Source organism: Pseudorca crassidens, chromosome 20 (assembly GCF_039906515.1).
Source record: "Pseudorca crassidens isolate mPseCra1 chromosome 20, mPseCra1.hap1, whole genome shotgun sequence".
NCBI lineage: Eukaryota > Metazoa > Chordata > Mammalia > Artiodactyla > Delphinidae > Pseudorca > Pseudorca crassidens.
The window spans coordinates 7,336,675-7,352,595 of NC_090315.1; the positions used below are offsets into that span (position 1 = coordinate 7,336,675).

General features: G+C 53.7%; 2 protein-coding genes across 4 annotated transcripts; both read left to right on the top strand.

Annotated features, from left to right (window-relative positions):
• Positions 1-829: 829 nt before the first annotated feature.
• On the top strand, positions 830-7,569 carry SIGLEC10 (sialic acid binding Ig like lectin 10). Of its 3 annotated transcripts, XM_067719034.1 has the most exons (12): positions 830-946; positions 1,050-1,174; positions 1,252-1,632; positions 1,802-2,086; positions 2,407-2,454; positions 2,546-2,809; positions 3,946-3,993; positions 4,107-4,364; positions 4,447-4,731; positions 5,051-5,144; positions 5,244-5,397; positions 6,795-7,569. In XM_067719034.1, exons 2-12 carry the CDS (start codon positions 1,138-1,140, stop codon positions 7,059-7,061), a joined length of 2,121 nt encoding a protein of 706 aa, XP_067575135.1. In that variant the 5' UTR covers positions 830-946; positions 1,050-1,137; the 3' UTR covers positions 7,062-7,569. The 3 variants fall into 3 exon arrangements, with proteins under 3 accessions (XP_067575135.1, XP_067575136.1, XP_067575137.1); XM_067719035.1 differs by lacking the exon at positions 5,244-5,397; XM_067719036.1 differs by lacking the exon at positions 4,447-4,731.
• A 5,508-nt stretch (positions 7,570-13,077) lies between these two features.
• On the top strand, positions 13,078-15,048 carry C20H19orf84 (chromosome 20 C19orf84 homolog). Its single transcript, XM_067719308.1, has 2 exons — positions 13,078-13,183; positions 13,837-15,048. Exons 1-2 carry the CDS (start codon positions 13,152-13,154, stop codon positions 14,348-14,350), a joined length of 546 nt encoding a protein of 181 aa, XP_067575409.1. The 5' UTR covers positions 13,078-13,151; the 3' UTR covers positions 14,351-15,048.
• Positions 15,049-15,921: the final 873 nt, after the last annotated feature.

Sequence of the window (15,921 nt, forward strand, 5' to 3'; positions counted from 1 at the left end):
ATGAACACTTCAGTGCTCTTCTGTTTCTAAGGATCTTCGTTTACCAAGCTGGGTTCCCTTGAGGTCAGACACTGTCTCATTTACCTATGTGTGTCCGCCTCCCCCATATACAGCATGACACCTGCCACACGCAAGCTTCCAGAGCACGGAGGTCATATAGGCAAGCACAATGTCTCCACGTGACCAAAACAGAGTCATCTCAAGGTGAGGGGAACAACAGTCCACATCTGGGGGAGTTTACCTGACTCACTCCACAAATGCCATGCCCCTTACATTGCCTAAGTCTCCCAGCATCAGCATCGCCCCTGGGTGTCTGTGTTCTTATCACAGCAGGTGTTACAAATGTATGTCGTCCAGCTGTGTGGCAGAAGGGGAGACTGGGGAGCAGACAAAGACCTTGGCGTGGGTGCTCCTGGGGGACCGGGAGTCAGTGAGCCCATCAGGGAGGGTGAAGGGGTAGAGGCACTGAGACCAGCCTACGGTTGCCAGATTTAGCCAATAAAAAGGCAAAGTGCCCAGTTAAAGTTGAATTTCAGATCTCAGCAACGAATGATTTCAGTAGAAGTATATATATCCCATGCGATCTCTGGGACGTACTTATACTAAAACAATTCATTTTTTGTCTGAAAGCCAGTTTTAACCGGGCATCCTGACTTTTTATCTGGCAAGACTAACCCTGCACTCCCACTCCTACCCTCTGCCCCAGAAATCCACCCTGCCCAGTACCCATCACCATCACCAGAGGCCCCTGTAAGAAGGGCTTACTGGGAACTTTCACTTCTGCTTCCCTAACGGCTCAGGGTCCAGCGGGAGAGTCCCCGGCCTCCACCCACCCAAAGCCAGGCCCCAAGTCTAGACACATGTCCTCCACTCCCTCCCCCAGAGATGAGGCGGGAAGGTGACCAGCTCAGGGAGCCCAGACGCCAGGCGAGCCCCCCGGGAAAGAGTGAGTTCAAGTGGGTGACGTGGGGGCGGGGAGAGTCCAGAAGAGGAAAATGAGTCGTGTGGGTCTGAGCATCAGAAGCTCATTTCATGCATCAATCCACCAGGGCTCAGCTTCCGCCTTCTGCCCTCACCCAGTGCGAGTCACAGTGTCTGGGGAATGAGCGTGTCCCAGGGCAGTTCCAAGTGCCTGAGATGCTCTTGCCGCTGCTCTTAGCTGTGCTGTGGGCCGGTGAGTGAACGAGGTGGGGGGCCAGGAGGGGCCCGGGACTGGGGGTGCAGCCTGAGCCTCTCTCTGTCTCCCCATAGGGTCATGGGCTCAGAATCCAGCTTTCCAGCTGCAGGTGCAGGAGTTGGTGAGGGTGCAGGAAGGCCTGTGCGTGGTCGTGCCCTGCTCCGTCTCCTATCCCGTAATAGGTTGGGTTCCCTCCACCCCAGCTTACGGCTTCTGGTTCAAAGACCCGACCGCCACAGACAGTGGTCTGCCAGTGGCCACAAACAAGCCGGATCGAGACGTGCAAACAGACACCCAAGGCCGATTCCAGCTCCTGGGCGATCCCAGACAGAATTGCTCTTTGCTCATCAGAGATGTACACATGGAGGACAGTGCATCGTACTTCTTTCGGTTGGAGAGAGGCTATTACGTGCGATATAATTTCGTGGAATACAAGTTCCGTCTGGAGGTGACAGGTACGGAACTGGCTCGAGCTGGAATGGGGTGGGACCCCCCGGGTGGGACCCCCCTCCCCTCCTCCCCCCTTCTCATACTGGGGAGGGGCTATGGGGAACGGACCATGGGGGACCCCCGGGAGTACCCCCATCAGGGTCTAGCATCCCACCCTCTCTCCCTCCATCCCAGCCCTGACTCAGAAGCCAGAGATCTACGTCCCAGAGACTCTGAAGCCTGGGCACCAGGTGACGCTCATCTGTATGTTTCACTGGGCCTTTGAGGAATGTCCAGCCCCTACTCTCTCCTGGAGGGGGGCCACCGTCTCCTCCCACGAGGCCAGACCAAGAACTTCCTACCTCTCAGCCCTCACCTTCACGCCCAGACCGCAGGACCACGGCACTGAGCTCACCTGTCGAGTGGACGTCTCCAGAAGGGGACTGAGCACAGAGGACACCATCCTGCTGAGCGTGGCCTGTGAGTTTGGTGGCGGGAAGGACATCAGGGCGCGCAAACAGGCACGGGGGACGCGGAGGTGGAGAGAGGCAGCCGGGCAATGATGGTCAGCTCTCTGCGCCTGCGTGGGTAGGAAGGCGTGGAGTCTAGCGACGCTTGCCTCGGCCCAGGGAGGGGGATGGGGATGCCGTCTGGACCTGTGTCCATAAGCGCATCTTTGGCACTCATCTGTCACTTGTCTTCCCGGAGGAAAGTCACACTTTCTTCTCCCCGAGGGGGTTCTCTCTGGCGGTGGGGAATCTCTCATTCCTCCCCAAAGCCAGCTCCCAATCCTGTTACAGATGCCCCCAAAGACCTGGTGATCAGCATTTCCCAGACCGATGTATCAGGTACTGAGGGCCACTTGGGGGTGTCAGGAGGGCGGGGGAGTGGTGTTCCCCCTTGCAGTCCTTCTCTTGCGCGCTCTCTCTCTCTCTGCAGCCCTGGAGCCGCAGGGAAACAGCCCCCATCTGGAAGTCCAGAAAGGCCAGTTCCTGCGGCTACTCTGTACAGCCGACAGCGTGCCGCTGGCCACACTGAGCTGGGCCCTGCAGGACAGAATCCTCTCTTGGTCCCACCCCTCGGGCTCCAGAACCCTGGAGCTGGTGCTGCCCCGGGTGAAGGCTGAGGACGCGGGTCGCTACACCTGCCGAGCTGAGAACGGGCTTGGCTCTCAGAGCCGCAGCCTGGAACTCTCCGTGCAGTGTGAGTGTGACCAGCGGGGGCCTGGGTTGGGGGGGGGCGGGGAGGAGGGAGGGGGCTGAGGGCAGGGTCGCAGAGCTCTAAGGTGACCCGGAACCCCAGGCCTATGGGGCTGGGATTCTGCTTCCAGCTCCGACTGCGGTGGGCGCGGGGGCGGGGGATTTCCCCACGCCACCGAGCAGTTCTCCAGCATCAGTGGCGTGTGCTACAATTCAACTCAATTCTGACGCTATCTACCCGGAGATAGCGTCAGATCCCACAGGTTAAGGGATCCGTTTCTGGAAAGGGGCCCCGCCCCCGCTTCAGCCACCAATCACAAGTCCAGGTTGTCCCCTGTGCTTCTGACCGGCCAACGATAGATTGGAGGTTCCCATGACCTCCTCCTTGGGTTCAGTTAATTTGCTAGAGCTGCTCAGAGAAATATTTTACTCACTAGATGACCGGTTTATTATAAAAGAATATAACTCAGGAACAGCCCGATGGAAGCGATGCATAGGGCAAGGTATGGGGAAGGAGCAGCTAACTTCCATGCCCTCTTCCTGGGCACAACTCTCCCCAAATCTCCAAGTGTTCACCAACCTGGAAGCTCTCCCAACCCCATTTGGGGGGGCGGGCGTGTTATGGAGTCCTCCTTACATAGGCACGATTGATTAAATCATTGGCCATTGGTGACTGAACTCAATCTCCAGTCCCCTTTCCCTTCCTCAGAGGTCAGGGGGGTGGGACTGAAAGTTCTAACCCTCTGATCCGTGGTTGGTTCCCCCGGCAACAAGCCCTCATCCTCGGGCGCTTCTAAAAGTGACTTCATTAACATAAACTCAGGAGTGGTGGAAAGGGGTTTGTTATAAATAACAAGGCACATTTATCACGCTTACCTAGCATTCAGGAAATCCAAGAGTTTTAGAAGCTCTGTGCCAGGAATAGGAACAAAGATCAAATACCTATTTCTGTTATAAATCACAGTATCTTAGGGACCTGCCCTTCTTACCAGTCTATTCCCTTGGGTCATTCATCTGAGAATCACTCAGTGGGTGATTCAACCCCCTCCGCCTCCCAGCCCTTCACCCCTAGGGACGTTCACTTTGCCCAGAAGGAAACCCCTGGCTTGTTTAACGTCAAGTACCCTGTCTCTGTTTCAGATGCCCCAGAGAACCTGAAAGTGATGGTCTCCCAGGGAAATAGGACAGGTAGGAAAGGGGATCAGAGGAACCGAACTGGGAGCCCGGACGTCTGGAATGTCAGCAGGAAGAGGGTCCCTGTGCCCTCAGCTGTTCATCCGTCCTGGCTGTTCCCTCTCTAGTCCTGGAAAACTTCAGAAATGGTACATCTCTTCCGGTCCTGGAAGGCCAAAGCCTGCGTCTGCTCTGTGTCGCTCACAGCAACCCCCCAGCCCAGCTGAGCTGGGCCCGAGGGGGACAGACTCTGAGCCCCTCCCAGCCCTCAGATCCTGGGGTCCTGGAGCTGCCGCAGATACAAACAGAGCACGAAGGAGAATTCACCTGCCGAGCTCAGAACCCTCTGGGCTCCCAGAATACCTCTCTGAGCCTCTCCGTGGTCTGTGAGTGCGGGGACCCCTGGGGGCAGGACACCTGGGCCCAGGTGAGGGGAGGGGCACCGCTGACTCTCCTCCCTCTGTACAGACCCCCCGCAGCTGCTGGGACCCTCCTGCTCCCAGGAGGAGGAGGGTCTGCACTGCGACTGTTCCTCCCGAGCCCAGCCGGCCCCCTCCCTGCGCTGGCAGCTGGGGGAGGGGCTGCTGGAGGGTAATTTCAGCAACGCCTCCTTCAAGGTCACCTCCAGCTCGGCTGGGCCCTGGGTCAACAGCTCCCTGAGCCTCCGCGAGGGGCTCAGCTCTGGCCTCAGACTCAGCTGCGAGGCCCTGAACGTCCACGGGGCCCAGAGCGCCACTGTCCTGCTGCTGCCAGGTCAGGGGCCAACTGGACGCCCCCTGGAGGCGGGGGCTGAGAACGACAGCGACAGGGTCCTGTGGTTGGGTCAGGAGCTGGGGAGCGGGGACATGGGGGCGCCTGTGGCTGGGGATGCGGAGGGGGAAATTAAATCGGAGAGCCTGACGCTTGGGCCTGGGGTGTAGCGGTTTCCAAGAAGTCGATGGGAAGGGGCTCGAGGTAAAAACCTCTGGAAAAACCACTAGGCTCCGGAAGCCTGAGCGCCTAGTGGCGGGTGGACGTGAGGACCCACGGGGATGGGAAGGGCTCAGAGATAGCTGACCGTTTCCTCGTGCAGATGAGAAGGGATTCGCCTCCAAAGCGTTCTCCAGCGGAATATTTCTAGGAATTGGCCTCATGACCCTCCTTCTCCTCTGCTTCATCCTGATCGTGTGAGTTAGCAGGACCAGCGATGGAGGGAGCGTGGGATCTGGGACCCGTGGAGAGGGGGGCGGGGCCAGGGCGCACACCAAGGCGGGGTGTTCCCTCAGCGTGAGGGCTCTGAGGAAGAAGTGGACCCAAGCAGAGGTTCCGGCCCCGGCCCCGGCCCCGGCCCCGGCCCCGGGAGAGACTCCGAGGTCCAGGGTCTCACGGAGGAGCACGCTCCTGGATTACATCAACGTGGTCCCTAAAACTGGCCCCCTGGTGAGTGGCCCCAACCAGCTGTCTCTTCTTCCCCTTCTCTGACTCCTGTATACCCTCCTCCCCAGCCCCGCCCTCACCCTTTGCCCGAGAGACATCGCAGTGGAAGAGGCCCGGGCGCTGGATTCAAATCCTGATTCTGGCACTTAACCTCTATGAGACCTTGACCAAACCCTCCCTCCACTGCGCCTCTATTGCTTCCTCCTTGAGAGTCGGTTTGAGGATTACAACACATGTTATTGCCTAATAGGTAGCAGCTATTCCATTATTACTACTACCAACAACATTACTAAGTAAAATTAATGATGTCACCAATGATTAATATCACTGAGAGACGGCATGTCCTAGTGATGGTTAAGGGTAGGGCTCTGAAGCCAGCCTGCTCGGGTTCCTGTCCGCTTTCTTCACTGTGTGTTCTGGGATGAGTCACTTAACTTTTCTGTGCCTCGATTTCTTTAACTGTAAAATGGGGATAATAGTAGTGCCGACCACGTAGGCTCACTCTGGGTATTCAATATGCTCATTTTCTACTTGTAAAGCATTTACAACAGTACCAGGCACCTAGTAAGTGTTGGGTAAATGCTGGATCTTTTCAGGAGAGAACATCTATATGCGGACGATTCCAAAATTTACATCTCCCAGACTCATCCCCGAACTCTAGACTCATAGCCAACTATCTAGGCAGCATCTCCACGTGGATGTCTAATAGGCATCTCAAACCTAGCCTGTCCAAAACCAAACTCGTGACTAAGCACCACTTAAAATCCTTCTCCTCCATCCTCTGCATCTCAGCAAATAGCACCACATTTGTCCAGCTGCTCAAGCCTAAAGACTTTAAGTCATTTCTTACTCCTCTCTTTTTTATCGCCCCCACAATCAATCCATCTGCAAATCTCCTCCCAAATCCATCCAAACCACTTCTCCCCCCTCGGTTGGATAGAGCTTAGGGACGAAGAAAAAAAAAAGTGAAAAGTGCCAATTTCAGATGGTCACATACACAGGATTCCGTGTATATAACACTCTCAAATGATAAGATTGTAGAGACAGAGGACAGGTTAGTAGTTGCGAGGGGTTCGGGATGGGAGGATGATGAGAAGGACAGCAGGAGGGAGATGTTTGTGATGATGGAGCAGTTCGACGTCTTGTGGTGATGGTTACACCAATGTATCTGCGTTAGTTTGCCAGGGCGGCCATAGCAGAGAACCACAGGCTGGGAGGCTTAACCACAGACTTGTCTTTATTGTGTGTTCCTGTCGCGAGATGGAAGGCGAGCTCAGCGAAGGCAGGGTCTTTGTTTTACTGCCTGATGTAACCCCAGTTCCTCAATCGGTGCCTAGCACGTGGTAGGGGCTCGAGTATCTGTTGAATGAATGAATGAAGGATGGTCATTTTTCCCTTAGGCTCAGAAACAGAAAACCAAACCAAGCAGTCCTTCCTGGGCCACTGTTCCAGATGCTCACCCCCCGGAACCCAGAAAGAACCAGAAGGAGCTCTATCTTGTTTCCCACAATTGTCCAGGACCCAAATCATCCCCTCAAGCCCCAGAATCAGAGAACAACCAGGAGGAGACCCATTATGCTGTCCTCAACTTCCCAGGCCTCAGACCATGGGACACCCAGAGGCCCAAGGGTACTCACTCAGAGTATGCTGAAATCCAGTTCCACTGAGCGTCTGTCTGCTGGGTTGGAGGACTTGGACCCAGGCCGGGGAGAAAGGCAGAACGATTGGGAAGAGGAGAACAGAGTGTAGTCTGTCTGTCTTTCTGTCTCCCTCTCTCTCTCATTTCATCGTCCAAGGATGGGATGATCCCATCCCAGATCCTAGCATCTTGGAACAGCCTGGTGAATGTCTCCAGAGCAGCCTTCTCCAAATACACTATTCTAAGCAAGGTAAAGCTTCTCCTCTGACACACCTAGGCACCACCCTGGCTGAATACTCAACAGTCTCAGTTTCTCAGCGGTGGGAGGGCCTTCAAAGATGACCAAGCGCTCATCTTCGCCGACCTCACAGGTCAAGTCTGGGCCGCTGCCTAGTTTGCTGCCACCTGTGAGCCAAGAGTGTGTTTTACATTTTAAATGGTTAAGGGGAAAATCAAAAGAAGGATGCTTTATGATGCGTGGAAATGACTTGAGATTCCAATTTCAGTGTCCATAAATAAAACTTTATTGGAATGCAGCCATGCCCATTTTTTTCTGGATCGCCTATGGCTGGTTTCAGGCAGAGTGGAGTCGTTGCCCTGCTAAGCCTAAGATAGCTAGCCTTCGGTTTAGGAAGAGTTGGTGGAATTTTCGTGTAATGTAAACTCACCCACTTATTTGTACAGAAGAGCTAACAGAAGCGGAGGTCCAGAGAGAGTTCAAGAGTAGCCAAGGTGACACTGACTAGCTCTGTGACTAGATGGAAGGTTTCTAGGGTGAGGACTTGTAGGGCGAGGAGACTTGAGTGGCAGTTTAATAGTAAGAGGGAGGAAATTAATATTTTTGAATACCTGCTGTGTATCACATTGTGAGCCAACTGTGGTGTAAGATTTAAGAGTATCTCCATTGGGAAGATATCTGAGACTCAGAGAGGTGAATTAACTTATCTAAAGACACACAGGAGAAATCGGCAATATCAGGGGTCCCACCCATGGCTGACTCCAAAACCACTGCTCTCCCCGCTTTTTCATAATCCCTCCTGAAGTGGCGCTCTCGAGTGAAAAGGACTCAAAACTCAGGGCAGAATGTGAGGATGGTCAATCATCTCAGATATAAAGAGAGGCTAGCTGGTCACCTCATCTCAGCAGGAAGTAGTGGTCAGGCTGTGTCCATGAAGCTGGCCTCTGTTGATCTTTCTTTTCCTTTCTAAGACCATGGTGGGGGAGTGGGGGTGCAGGGGATGTCTTTACTCCTTAGAAGGATAAATGCAATTAGATAAAGAGGGAAAGAAAAGAAAGAAAAAGATTTTGAGTTGGAATTTTCCAAGGGTTCCTTTATACAGATATTATCTCTATTATACAGTTGGGCAAACTGAGTCATGAAAAGGTTACAGACACATCCAAAGCCACAGGATTAGTAAGATTTGATTCCAGAGCCCAGGCTCTTGGTCATGACCTTATATTGGTCTCTTGGTGGCTTGTTGAGCAGAGGGGACCTGATAAGGAGGGGTGGCAGGTGCAGTATGTAGAAAGGACAAAGGACTTGCACTTGTGTCCAGATTCTACTACTTACTAATCAGAATAAGTGTAGGCAAGTGACTTTCTCTCTCTGAGCCTCATGTATTAAAATGAAGGTAACACCCTTACTTGGAAGGTTTGTTATAATGATTGAATAAGAGAGTACAGATGAGGGGGGTGGGGCAGTATAGGGGTAGGGGATTAAGAGATACAAACTCTTAGGTATAAAATAAGCTACAAGTACATATTGTACAACACAGGGAATATAGCCAACATTTTACCTTGTGTAAGGTATTAACTGACTAGCCCAGTGGGCTGAGCCACGGAGCTCCAGTCTGCAGGTGGGATGCAAATAGCTTTGGAGAAGAAGGTAGCAAAAAAGAGTGCTGTGCTCACTGTGTCCCTAAGTGCTCTCTGTCTTTCCTCCATAGTCACCCCCGGAGCCCAGATTTGGTAGTTACTGCATATGATGATATGGTAAGGAGGGCCACGCTGGCATATTTTGCCTCCTAACTGTGCCAGTGCCTCTGTGTACTGAATAAAATAAAAAACTGAACTAGCTGCAAGCACTGAAGTTGGCCACCAGAAGCCAGTATACCCAGAGTAATTGAATTACCCATGGAGTAGGATCAACCAATGCAACTGCCTCATTTTTTTAAACTTTTTTTAAAAAATTGAGGTATAGTTGATGTACAGTATTATGTTTCAGGTGTAAACATAGTGATTCGCAGACTTTAAAGGTTATACTCCGTTTACAGTTATTATAAAATATTGGCTTTATTTCCTGTGTTGTAAAACATATCCTTATAGCTTTTTTGTTTTATACATGGTAGTTTGTACAACTGCCTCATTTTATAGGGGCTTCAAGAGGGACAGGTTCACACAACAAAATAGCAGAAGTGACATTCAAGCTCAGACAGGTCCTAAAAGGGATGACCACTGCAGGTCCTGAATTCGTTTTAATAAACTTAGAGGGGGCAGAATGCTGGAGGGGCCTCTGTTTCCCTCTCTCTGCCCCCAAATCCTGCCAAAGGACCCTTCAAAATTTGTTTGACCTGGGAAATTGCAAGATTATGTTGCTAGGACAACAGGTTTGACCAGGGGTCGGTAACTTTTTTTTAATCTATTTATTTTTGGCTGCATTGGGTCTTCTTTGCTGTGCGTGAGCTTTCTCTAGTTGCGGCGAGCGGGGGCTACTCTTCTTTGCGGTGCACGGGCTTCTCACGCTCAGACGCTCAGACGCGCTCAGAAACGTAGCCAATCAAAAAGCGAGGGTGCTAGCCCCGCCTCCCCCGGATTTGACGGACAGAGGGAGGAGACGCGGAAGTAACGTGATCGTACCCGCCAATCAGAGCTGAGGATTACGTCTCGCGCTGTTCCAAGTAACAAGGAGTGGGAGGAGCTCAAACCTATTGCTGCAGGTGTTCCCCAACAAATCGGAACCTTCGTTCCCTCCCGACTCAGGAATTGATTGGTCGCTTTTCAGAACTTGCCTGTCAATTTTGAAAGCTGGGTAAAGGGCATTTTCTTAGAGGCGCAAGAACACGCCTCCGCTCTCCCAGCTCGGGGAGGAAGGGCCTTAAAGGGCCAGGTACATGGTAAGTGGCGAGGTCGGACCCTGACGGCAGAAACCGGAGGAACAGTAACAGAACAAAACACGAAGCAGTGCCGTTACGCTGGAATTGAGTTTTATGTCGCAAAAACCCAGAGACTTAGCTTACTTTAGGTCAAGAGCTAGTAAGAAGCGGAACGAGGATTCGAACCCTTATTTCGGAGCCCTGTTTGACATAAGCTTCCTAACCGGATGGATGAGACCTGCATGCTAATCATAGTCGCCAGGAAAGGAAAACCAGCCTTTTTGGTAAAAATCTTTAGATTCCAACCACCTAGCCTTTGCTCGCGCCGTTTCTTCTACATCAACTATCCATTCACCCTAGACCTAGCCCAAAGGCCACCTCCTCTAAAACAAAACAAAACAAAACACCAAAAAACCCAAAAACCTCTCCGACCTTCTCCCCCACGCCTTGCAAGCGAGCAACAATGTTTTCCTGGACCCCGACCTCCCCCTCCCCCTTGCCTCCAGGCAACGTTTAATCCGCTTCCGGCTCTCACTGTCCTGTTCCTCCCCGTGTCCCGGCTCCCATCACCCCAGAATGTTATTGTCCATCTCTGTGTCTGTCCCCCACCTCTCAAGACTGAGAGCCCTTCGAGAGCAGGTACTGGTTCTGCGTCATCTCGGCGTCACCAGTATCATCCAGCACAGAACTCGAAAGCTAGTCTCGGATTTCTCATCCTTAAAGTGGGATGTTGTGAACTTCTTGTAAAAAAATTCATACTCAAAGGCGCCGCCCGGGTTGAGAACTTTGCATCATCCTTGATTCCCCATTACTCGTGTCCAGCAGCCCTGCAGCAAATCCCGATGGCTCTCCCTCCAAAACACATCTTAAATCTATTCACATCTTCCCATCCCCACTACCCCCACCCTCCTTGGAGCCGTCACCACCCATGCCCGGAGGATGGCAGCATTCTCCCTAGGCGTCCTGCTTCCACTCTTGCGTTCCACCACAATCCACTCTCCAAACTGCAGGCACAGTGCTCTTCTTAAAACATAAATTATGTCACACTTCTGCTTACAAATGTTCAAAGTCATCTCAATGTTCCAGAATTAAAAAAAAAAAAAAATTCCAAAGTCAGCCTAGACGGTACTATACAGTCTGCCTCCTACTTGTGTCTCCATTAAGCACAGACTCTGGAGTCAGGGTTCAAATCCCAGTTGTGCTACTGACGAGCTCCGTGACCTTGAGTAACTTACTTAGCCTCTCTGAGGCACAGTTTGAACCTCTGTGAAATGAAGACTAAATAAATTGGAATTATTCATTAAAATAGACCTCTAGTTTGTTAAAAAGAAGAAACTGACCAGTAGTCCTCAAAGCTGTCAAAGTTGTGAAAAACAAGGAAAGACTGAGAGACTGCTGCAGAACAGAGGCGACTGAGGGGATGTGATGACTCCGTGGGATCCTGCCTTGGATTCTGGAACAGAAAAAAGAGGACATTCGGGTAAAAACTGGCAAAATCCAAATGAAGTGTGGAGTTTAGTGAAGAGTCTTAAGAGTCATGTTGGTTTCTTAGTTGTGACAAATGTTCCACGATAATGTAAGATAGCAAGAGGGGAATCGGGGTGAGTTACAAAGTTATCTTCGTAACTTTTCTGTAAATATGAAGGTATTCCAAAATTTTAAGTATATATATATTTAAAAAATAGACCTGTCCCTCTCCTCCTAGCTTATTGCTTCCCAGTCCCTCAAACACTATGTTTGTTTCACCCTGAGGGACCTTTGCACCTGCTTGTCCCTCCGCTGGGAATAATCAACTCCCAGGTCAGCTGGCTCCATCCCACAGTATCCTTCTCTAACCATCTTATCTAAAATAAGCCCATGGGGGACTTCCCTGGAAGTCCAGTGGTTAAGACTCTGAGCTTCCACTGCAGGGGAACGCAGGTTCCATCCCTGGTCGGGGAACTAAGATCCCACATGCCCGGTGGCGTGGCCAAAAAATAAAATAACCCTCTGCCCCCTGTGCCTCTATATCACTTGTCCTGTCTTTACACCTTCAGCCCTCCTGCATATAGGAACTGTACTGTGTCTTGTGTGTTTCTCTCCCAACATGTAAAGTTTCATTAGCGTGCATGTATTTTGTCCCGGGCTAAATCCCAAGCCCCCAACCTGGAGCGTAGCATATAGCAGGCACTGAATAATATTTCTTAAATAAATAGATATGAGAATGACTATTGCTTCTCAATAAAATACTACCACGACCACCAGCAATAACAATAAGAAACTCTCATTGGTTGAGACTTACTGTAGTCCAGATCATGTGTGGACTACTTTACACACGTGATACATTCTTTAAACCTCACGAGATCCTAGAAGGTAATGTTAGCCCAGAGCTTAGAGTGAAATCCAGCCTCTAAGGTTCCAGTCCATCTACTAACCCCTCTGCCCCCGGGAGTACCCAATGTCCAGATTTCCCTAAACGCCCCTTTAGTCCTAAAGAACACCATCGGGTCCCCTAAGGACACGGCCCAGGAATACAGGTGGAGAGAGGAGGGGGGTAGGGACTCCTGCGTCTGAGGGGGGAGGGGCTGGGGGCCTGGACTCCTGGGTCTGGGGGGGAGGGGCCGGGGGCCTGGACTCCTGGGTCTGAGGGGGGAGGGGCCGGGGGCCTGGACCCCTGGGTCTGAGGGAGGAGGGATTAGGGGCGGGGACTCCTGGGTCTGAAGGAGGAGGGGCCGGGGGCCTGGATCTTGGGTCTGAGGGAGGAGGGGCCGGGGCCTGGATCCTGGATGTGAGGGAGGAGCTGGCTCGAGCGCCCGGCTCCTGGGTCTCCGGAAGGCGGGGTCTGCGACCTGAGATACGTGGGGTTGACGCACTGGAACCCCGCGAACTCAGCCCTGCACGCTTTCCTGCGACTCTGCAAGCCCCGCAAACCACGCCCCCTTTCTGACAAAGTCCCACCCATCTTCTTCCAGACGCTTCCCCGCTAACTGGGCCGTGGAGAAGTCGTGGCGAGGGTCCTAGAAAAGACTTGAAAGACCCCGGTGAAGATGGAACAGAAGGAAGGGACTGGGCCAGAGGGGTGAGAGACGCAAGGCTTCCCGCGGGGAGCACAGACACCCAGAAAGAGGGAGGGTAGAGAAAATCAGAGTTGAACAGACCCAGAGAGTATCAGGGGAAAAAAAAAAAAAAAGTCTTGGGTATCATCACACAGAAACAGAATCTTCGACAGTCTTGGTGACAGAGAGAGTTGAGCGAGATGCTTAGAAATAGGGAGAGAGCTAGAAACATATTTGTGGAACAGAGAAATTTCGAGAAGGAACCAGAATGGAAGATGCCAGACACAGCCGTAGGGCTGGAGAAATAATAATTGTCCACATTTATTGAACATTTCCCAGACCCAGCCCTTTAGTAAGCACCTTTGATACCGCCAGAAGCTATCTCTTGGTATGAAAACGTAAGGTTCGGAATGGGAAAATGATTTGCCCAAACACGACGCGAGGGAGGCAGCCTGGAATGGGAGCCGCGTTCTGTGGGATGCTGGCAGACCTGTCTGTCTGTCTGTAAAGAAAACGGGAAGAAACAGAGAGAAAGGGGCCTGGAAGTCAGAGGCGAGCTCAGTCCTGAGGATGGGGAGAAATGGACTCCTGGGAGAAGCCGGGAAGCAGAAAGGCTGCAGCAGGGAAGGCGTATGCAGATGGGGAGACCCACTGACCTGTCCTTTTGTTATTCTAGGAACGGCCTGCCTTCCCCAGGGACTGAGGCGTGGCCGCCTGCACCTTTCCCAGCCCTGTTCCCTTCTCTCCTGGGCACCCCAGATCCAGCCCACCTGGGGCTCCCTGAGAGCCTGGCCGCTGTCACTGTCCCCATCCGTCTGGATGCTCTCTCCTACCTCCTGCACAGTGCCCTGATGGGAGCCTACACGCTTCAGCAGTCCTTGCCCTCCTGCCCCTGCGCCCCACAGGCGTGCTGCACCCAGCCGGGCACCGCCAAGAGGCCGCCCAGGGGACGAGGGGGCAGGGACGCCCGACGCAGGCCAGGCCGGGGTCAGGGCCAGCGGCAGTGGGGACTTGGGAGGGCTGAGCAGGCAGAGAGTGGCTGGGTGGGGAACCCTGGGGCTGGCCCCAAGACCCCGCCGATGACGCTGCCATCACCAGCACCACCTGCCCAGGATGGGAAGAAGGACGCCCAGGGTCCGGAGCCGCCCCTGGAGACGCCGCCTGCTGATGACTGGGAGGCCGAGTACTAGGACCCTGAGGACCTGCACCCTGGACTCCGGAGGGGGCCCTTGAGGGTCACCAGGAGGGTGTTCCTGGAGCCCAGGGTGACCTCAGCCCTGCTGGAGATACCCAAGAAACATCCTGCTCCCATCCCTCTTCCTCTCAAACCACAGCCTCAGGAGGGGGTCCTGCGAGTCACCTGGTGAAACCCAGACCTGACATAGGATCCCAAGACAGGGAAACAACCCTGAATCTCATGCCCAAACCCAAGCCTCTTCCCATTTCTCACACTGTTCCCAGCTACAGCGACAACACTCACCTCTCTCTCAATGCCCAGGGCTCCTCTAGCCATGCCCAGGCCCATTCCTAACCCCAAAGCCATTCCCACCTGCCTCTGCCAGCCCCATCCCACGGCCACACTGAATCCCACATCCCGCAGCCGTTCACCCCCATTCCATTCTCCATCTCCGCCCTGACCCATCCTCATTCCCATCCACCTGAAGGCCAACCAATCCTCATCCCTGATTTCTCCTGCACTCCAGCCCTGTCTTCAACCCCAGCCAGCCCCGCCCCGCCCTCAATCTCCTTCCTGTCCCAGCCCCAAACGTGACATGCCCTGTGACCCCACCTGCAAAGAACCCCATTGGCCCAACATATCCAGACACCTGCAGCCCCACCCCATCTCCTGCCTTTGGGGAGCGGGCCGGGTTGAACAATAAATGGCTGAGTGACCCTATGTCTTGTGTCTGTGTGTGCTTACACAGCTTGGGCTAACCCGGAGGGTGCCGTGGAACGAGGCCTGTGACAGGGTGCTAGGGCGGCTGGGAGGGTCACAGAGAGAGGCCGGTGGGACCAGGGGCTGCGGGGAGGGAGGGCCTGGATTCCTGCTTCAGCGAATTCCATCTGGGGCGTCTGCCACCACTGCACTTCTGCCTGCTGGAAGCTGCTGGGCCATGGGGCCATTGTATGGGGAGGCTTAAGGGATTTGGGAGACCCTGGGAGCAGAGAGGCCAGCGACCTGACTGGGCTTAGTCTGCGCAGAGGGTCCGAGGCAGACGGAGGGTTCAGGGCAGGCTCTGCCCCTCAGGTAGGGACCAGGTGTGGGAGCCATGGGCCCCTCCTCCCCCTAAATCTGGCGGCCAGGCCTCCTTTCTCTCGCAGGGACTATGGGTCCTAGCCCTAGCCCCCTCCTCACCTCGAACCTGGGATTCCAGGGCCCCGGCCCCCTCCATCCCCCAAAGACTTGGTGTCCCAGTGGCCAGCCCCTTCCTGGCTTAGGACCTGGAAGTCTAGGTCCCCAGCCCCTTTCTCCCCCCAGGACCCAAGGGTCTAGGTTCTCAGCCTCTCCTCCCCCAGACTCAGGAGTCCAGATCCCGAGCTCCCTCTGCCCCCCAAGACCCAGGGATCCAAGTGCCCAGTTCCTTCCTCTCATTGGGACCTAATGTCCCAGCCCCCCAGCTCCCTCCTCACCTAGGATCTGGAAGTCTAGGGCCCCAGCTTCTCGTCCCTCAGACTAGGAATCTAGACCCCCAGTCTCTTCTCCCCCATGACATGGGAATCCAGCTCCCGACCCCATCTCTCCTTTTACCCACAGATCACC

Excerpts from the sequence above, each read along its gene's own strand:
- SIGLEC10 (XM_067719034.1), top strand. The coding sequence starts at position 1,138 with ATGCTCTTGCCGCTGCTCTTAGCTGTGCTGTGGGCCG. Across the intron at positions 4,732-5,050 it reads CACTGTCCTGCTGCTGCCAG|ATGAGAAGGGATTCGCCTCC; the intron begins GTCAGGGGCCAA and ends TTCCTCGTGCAG. Across the intron at positions 5,145-5,243 it reads CTCTGCTTCATCCTGATCGT|CGTGAGGGCTCTGAGGAAGA; the intron begins GTGAGTTAGCAG and ends GTGTTCCCTCAG.
- C20H19orf84 (XM_067719308.1), top strand. The coding sequence starts at position 13,152 with ATGGAACAGAAGGAAGGGACTGGGCCAGAGGG. Across the intron at positions 13,184-13,836 it reads GAAGGGACTGGGCCAGAGGG|GAACGGCCTGCCTTCCCCAG; the intron begins GTGAGAGACGCA and ends TTGTTATTCTAG.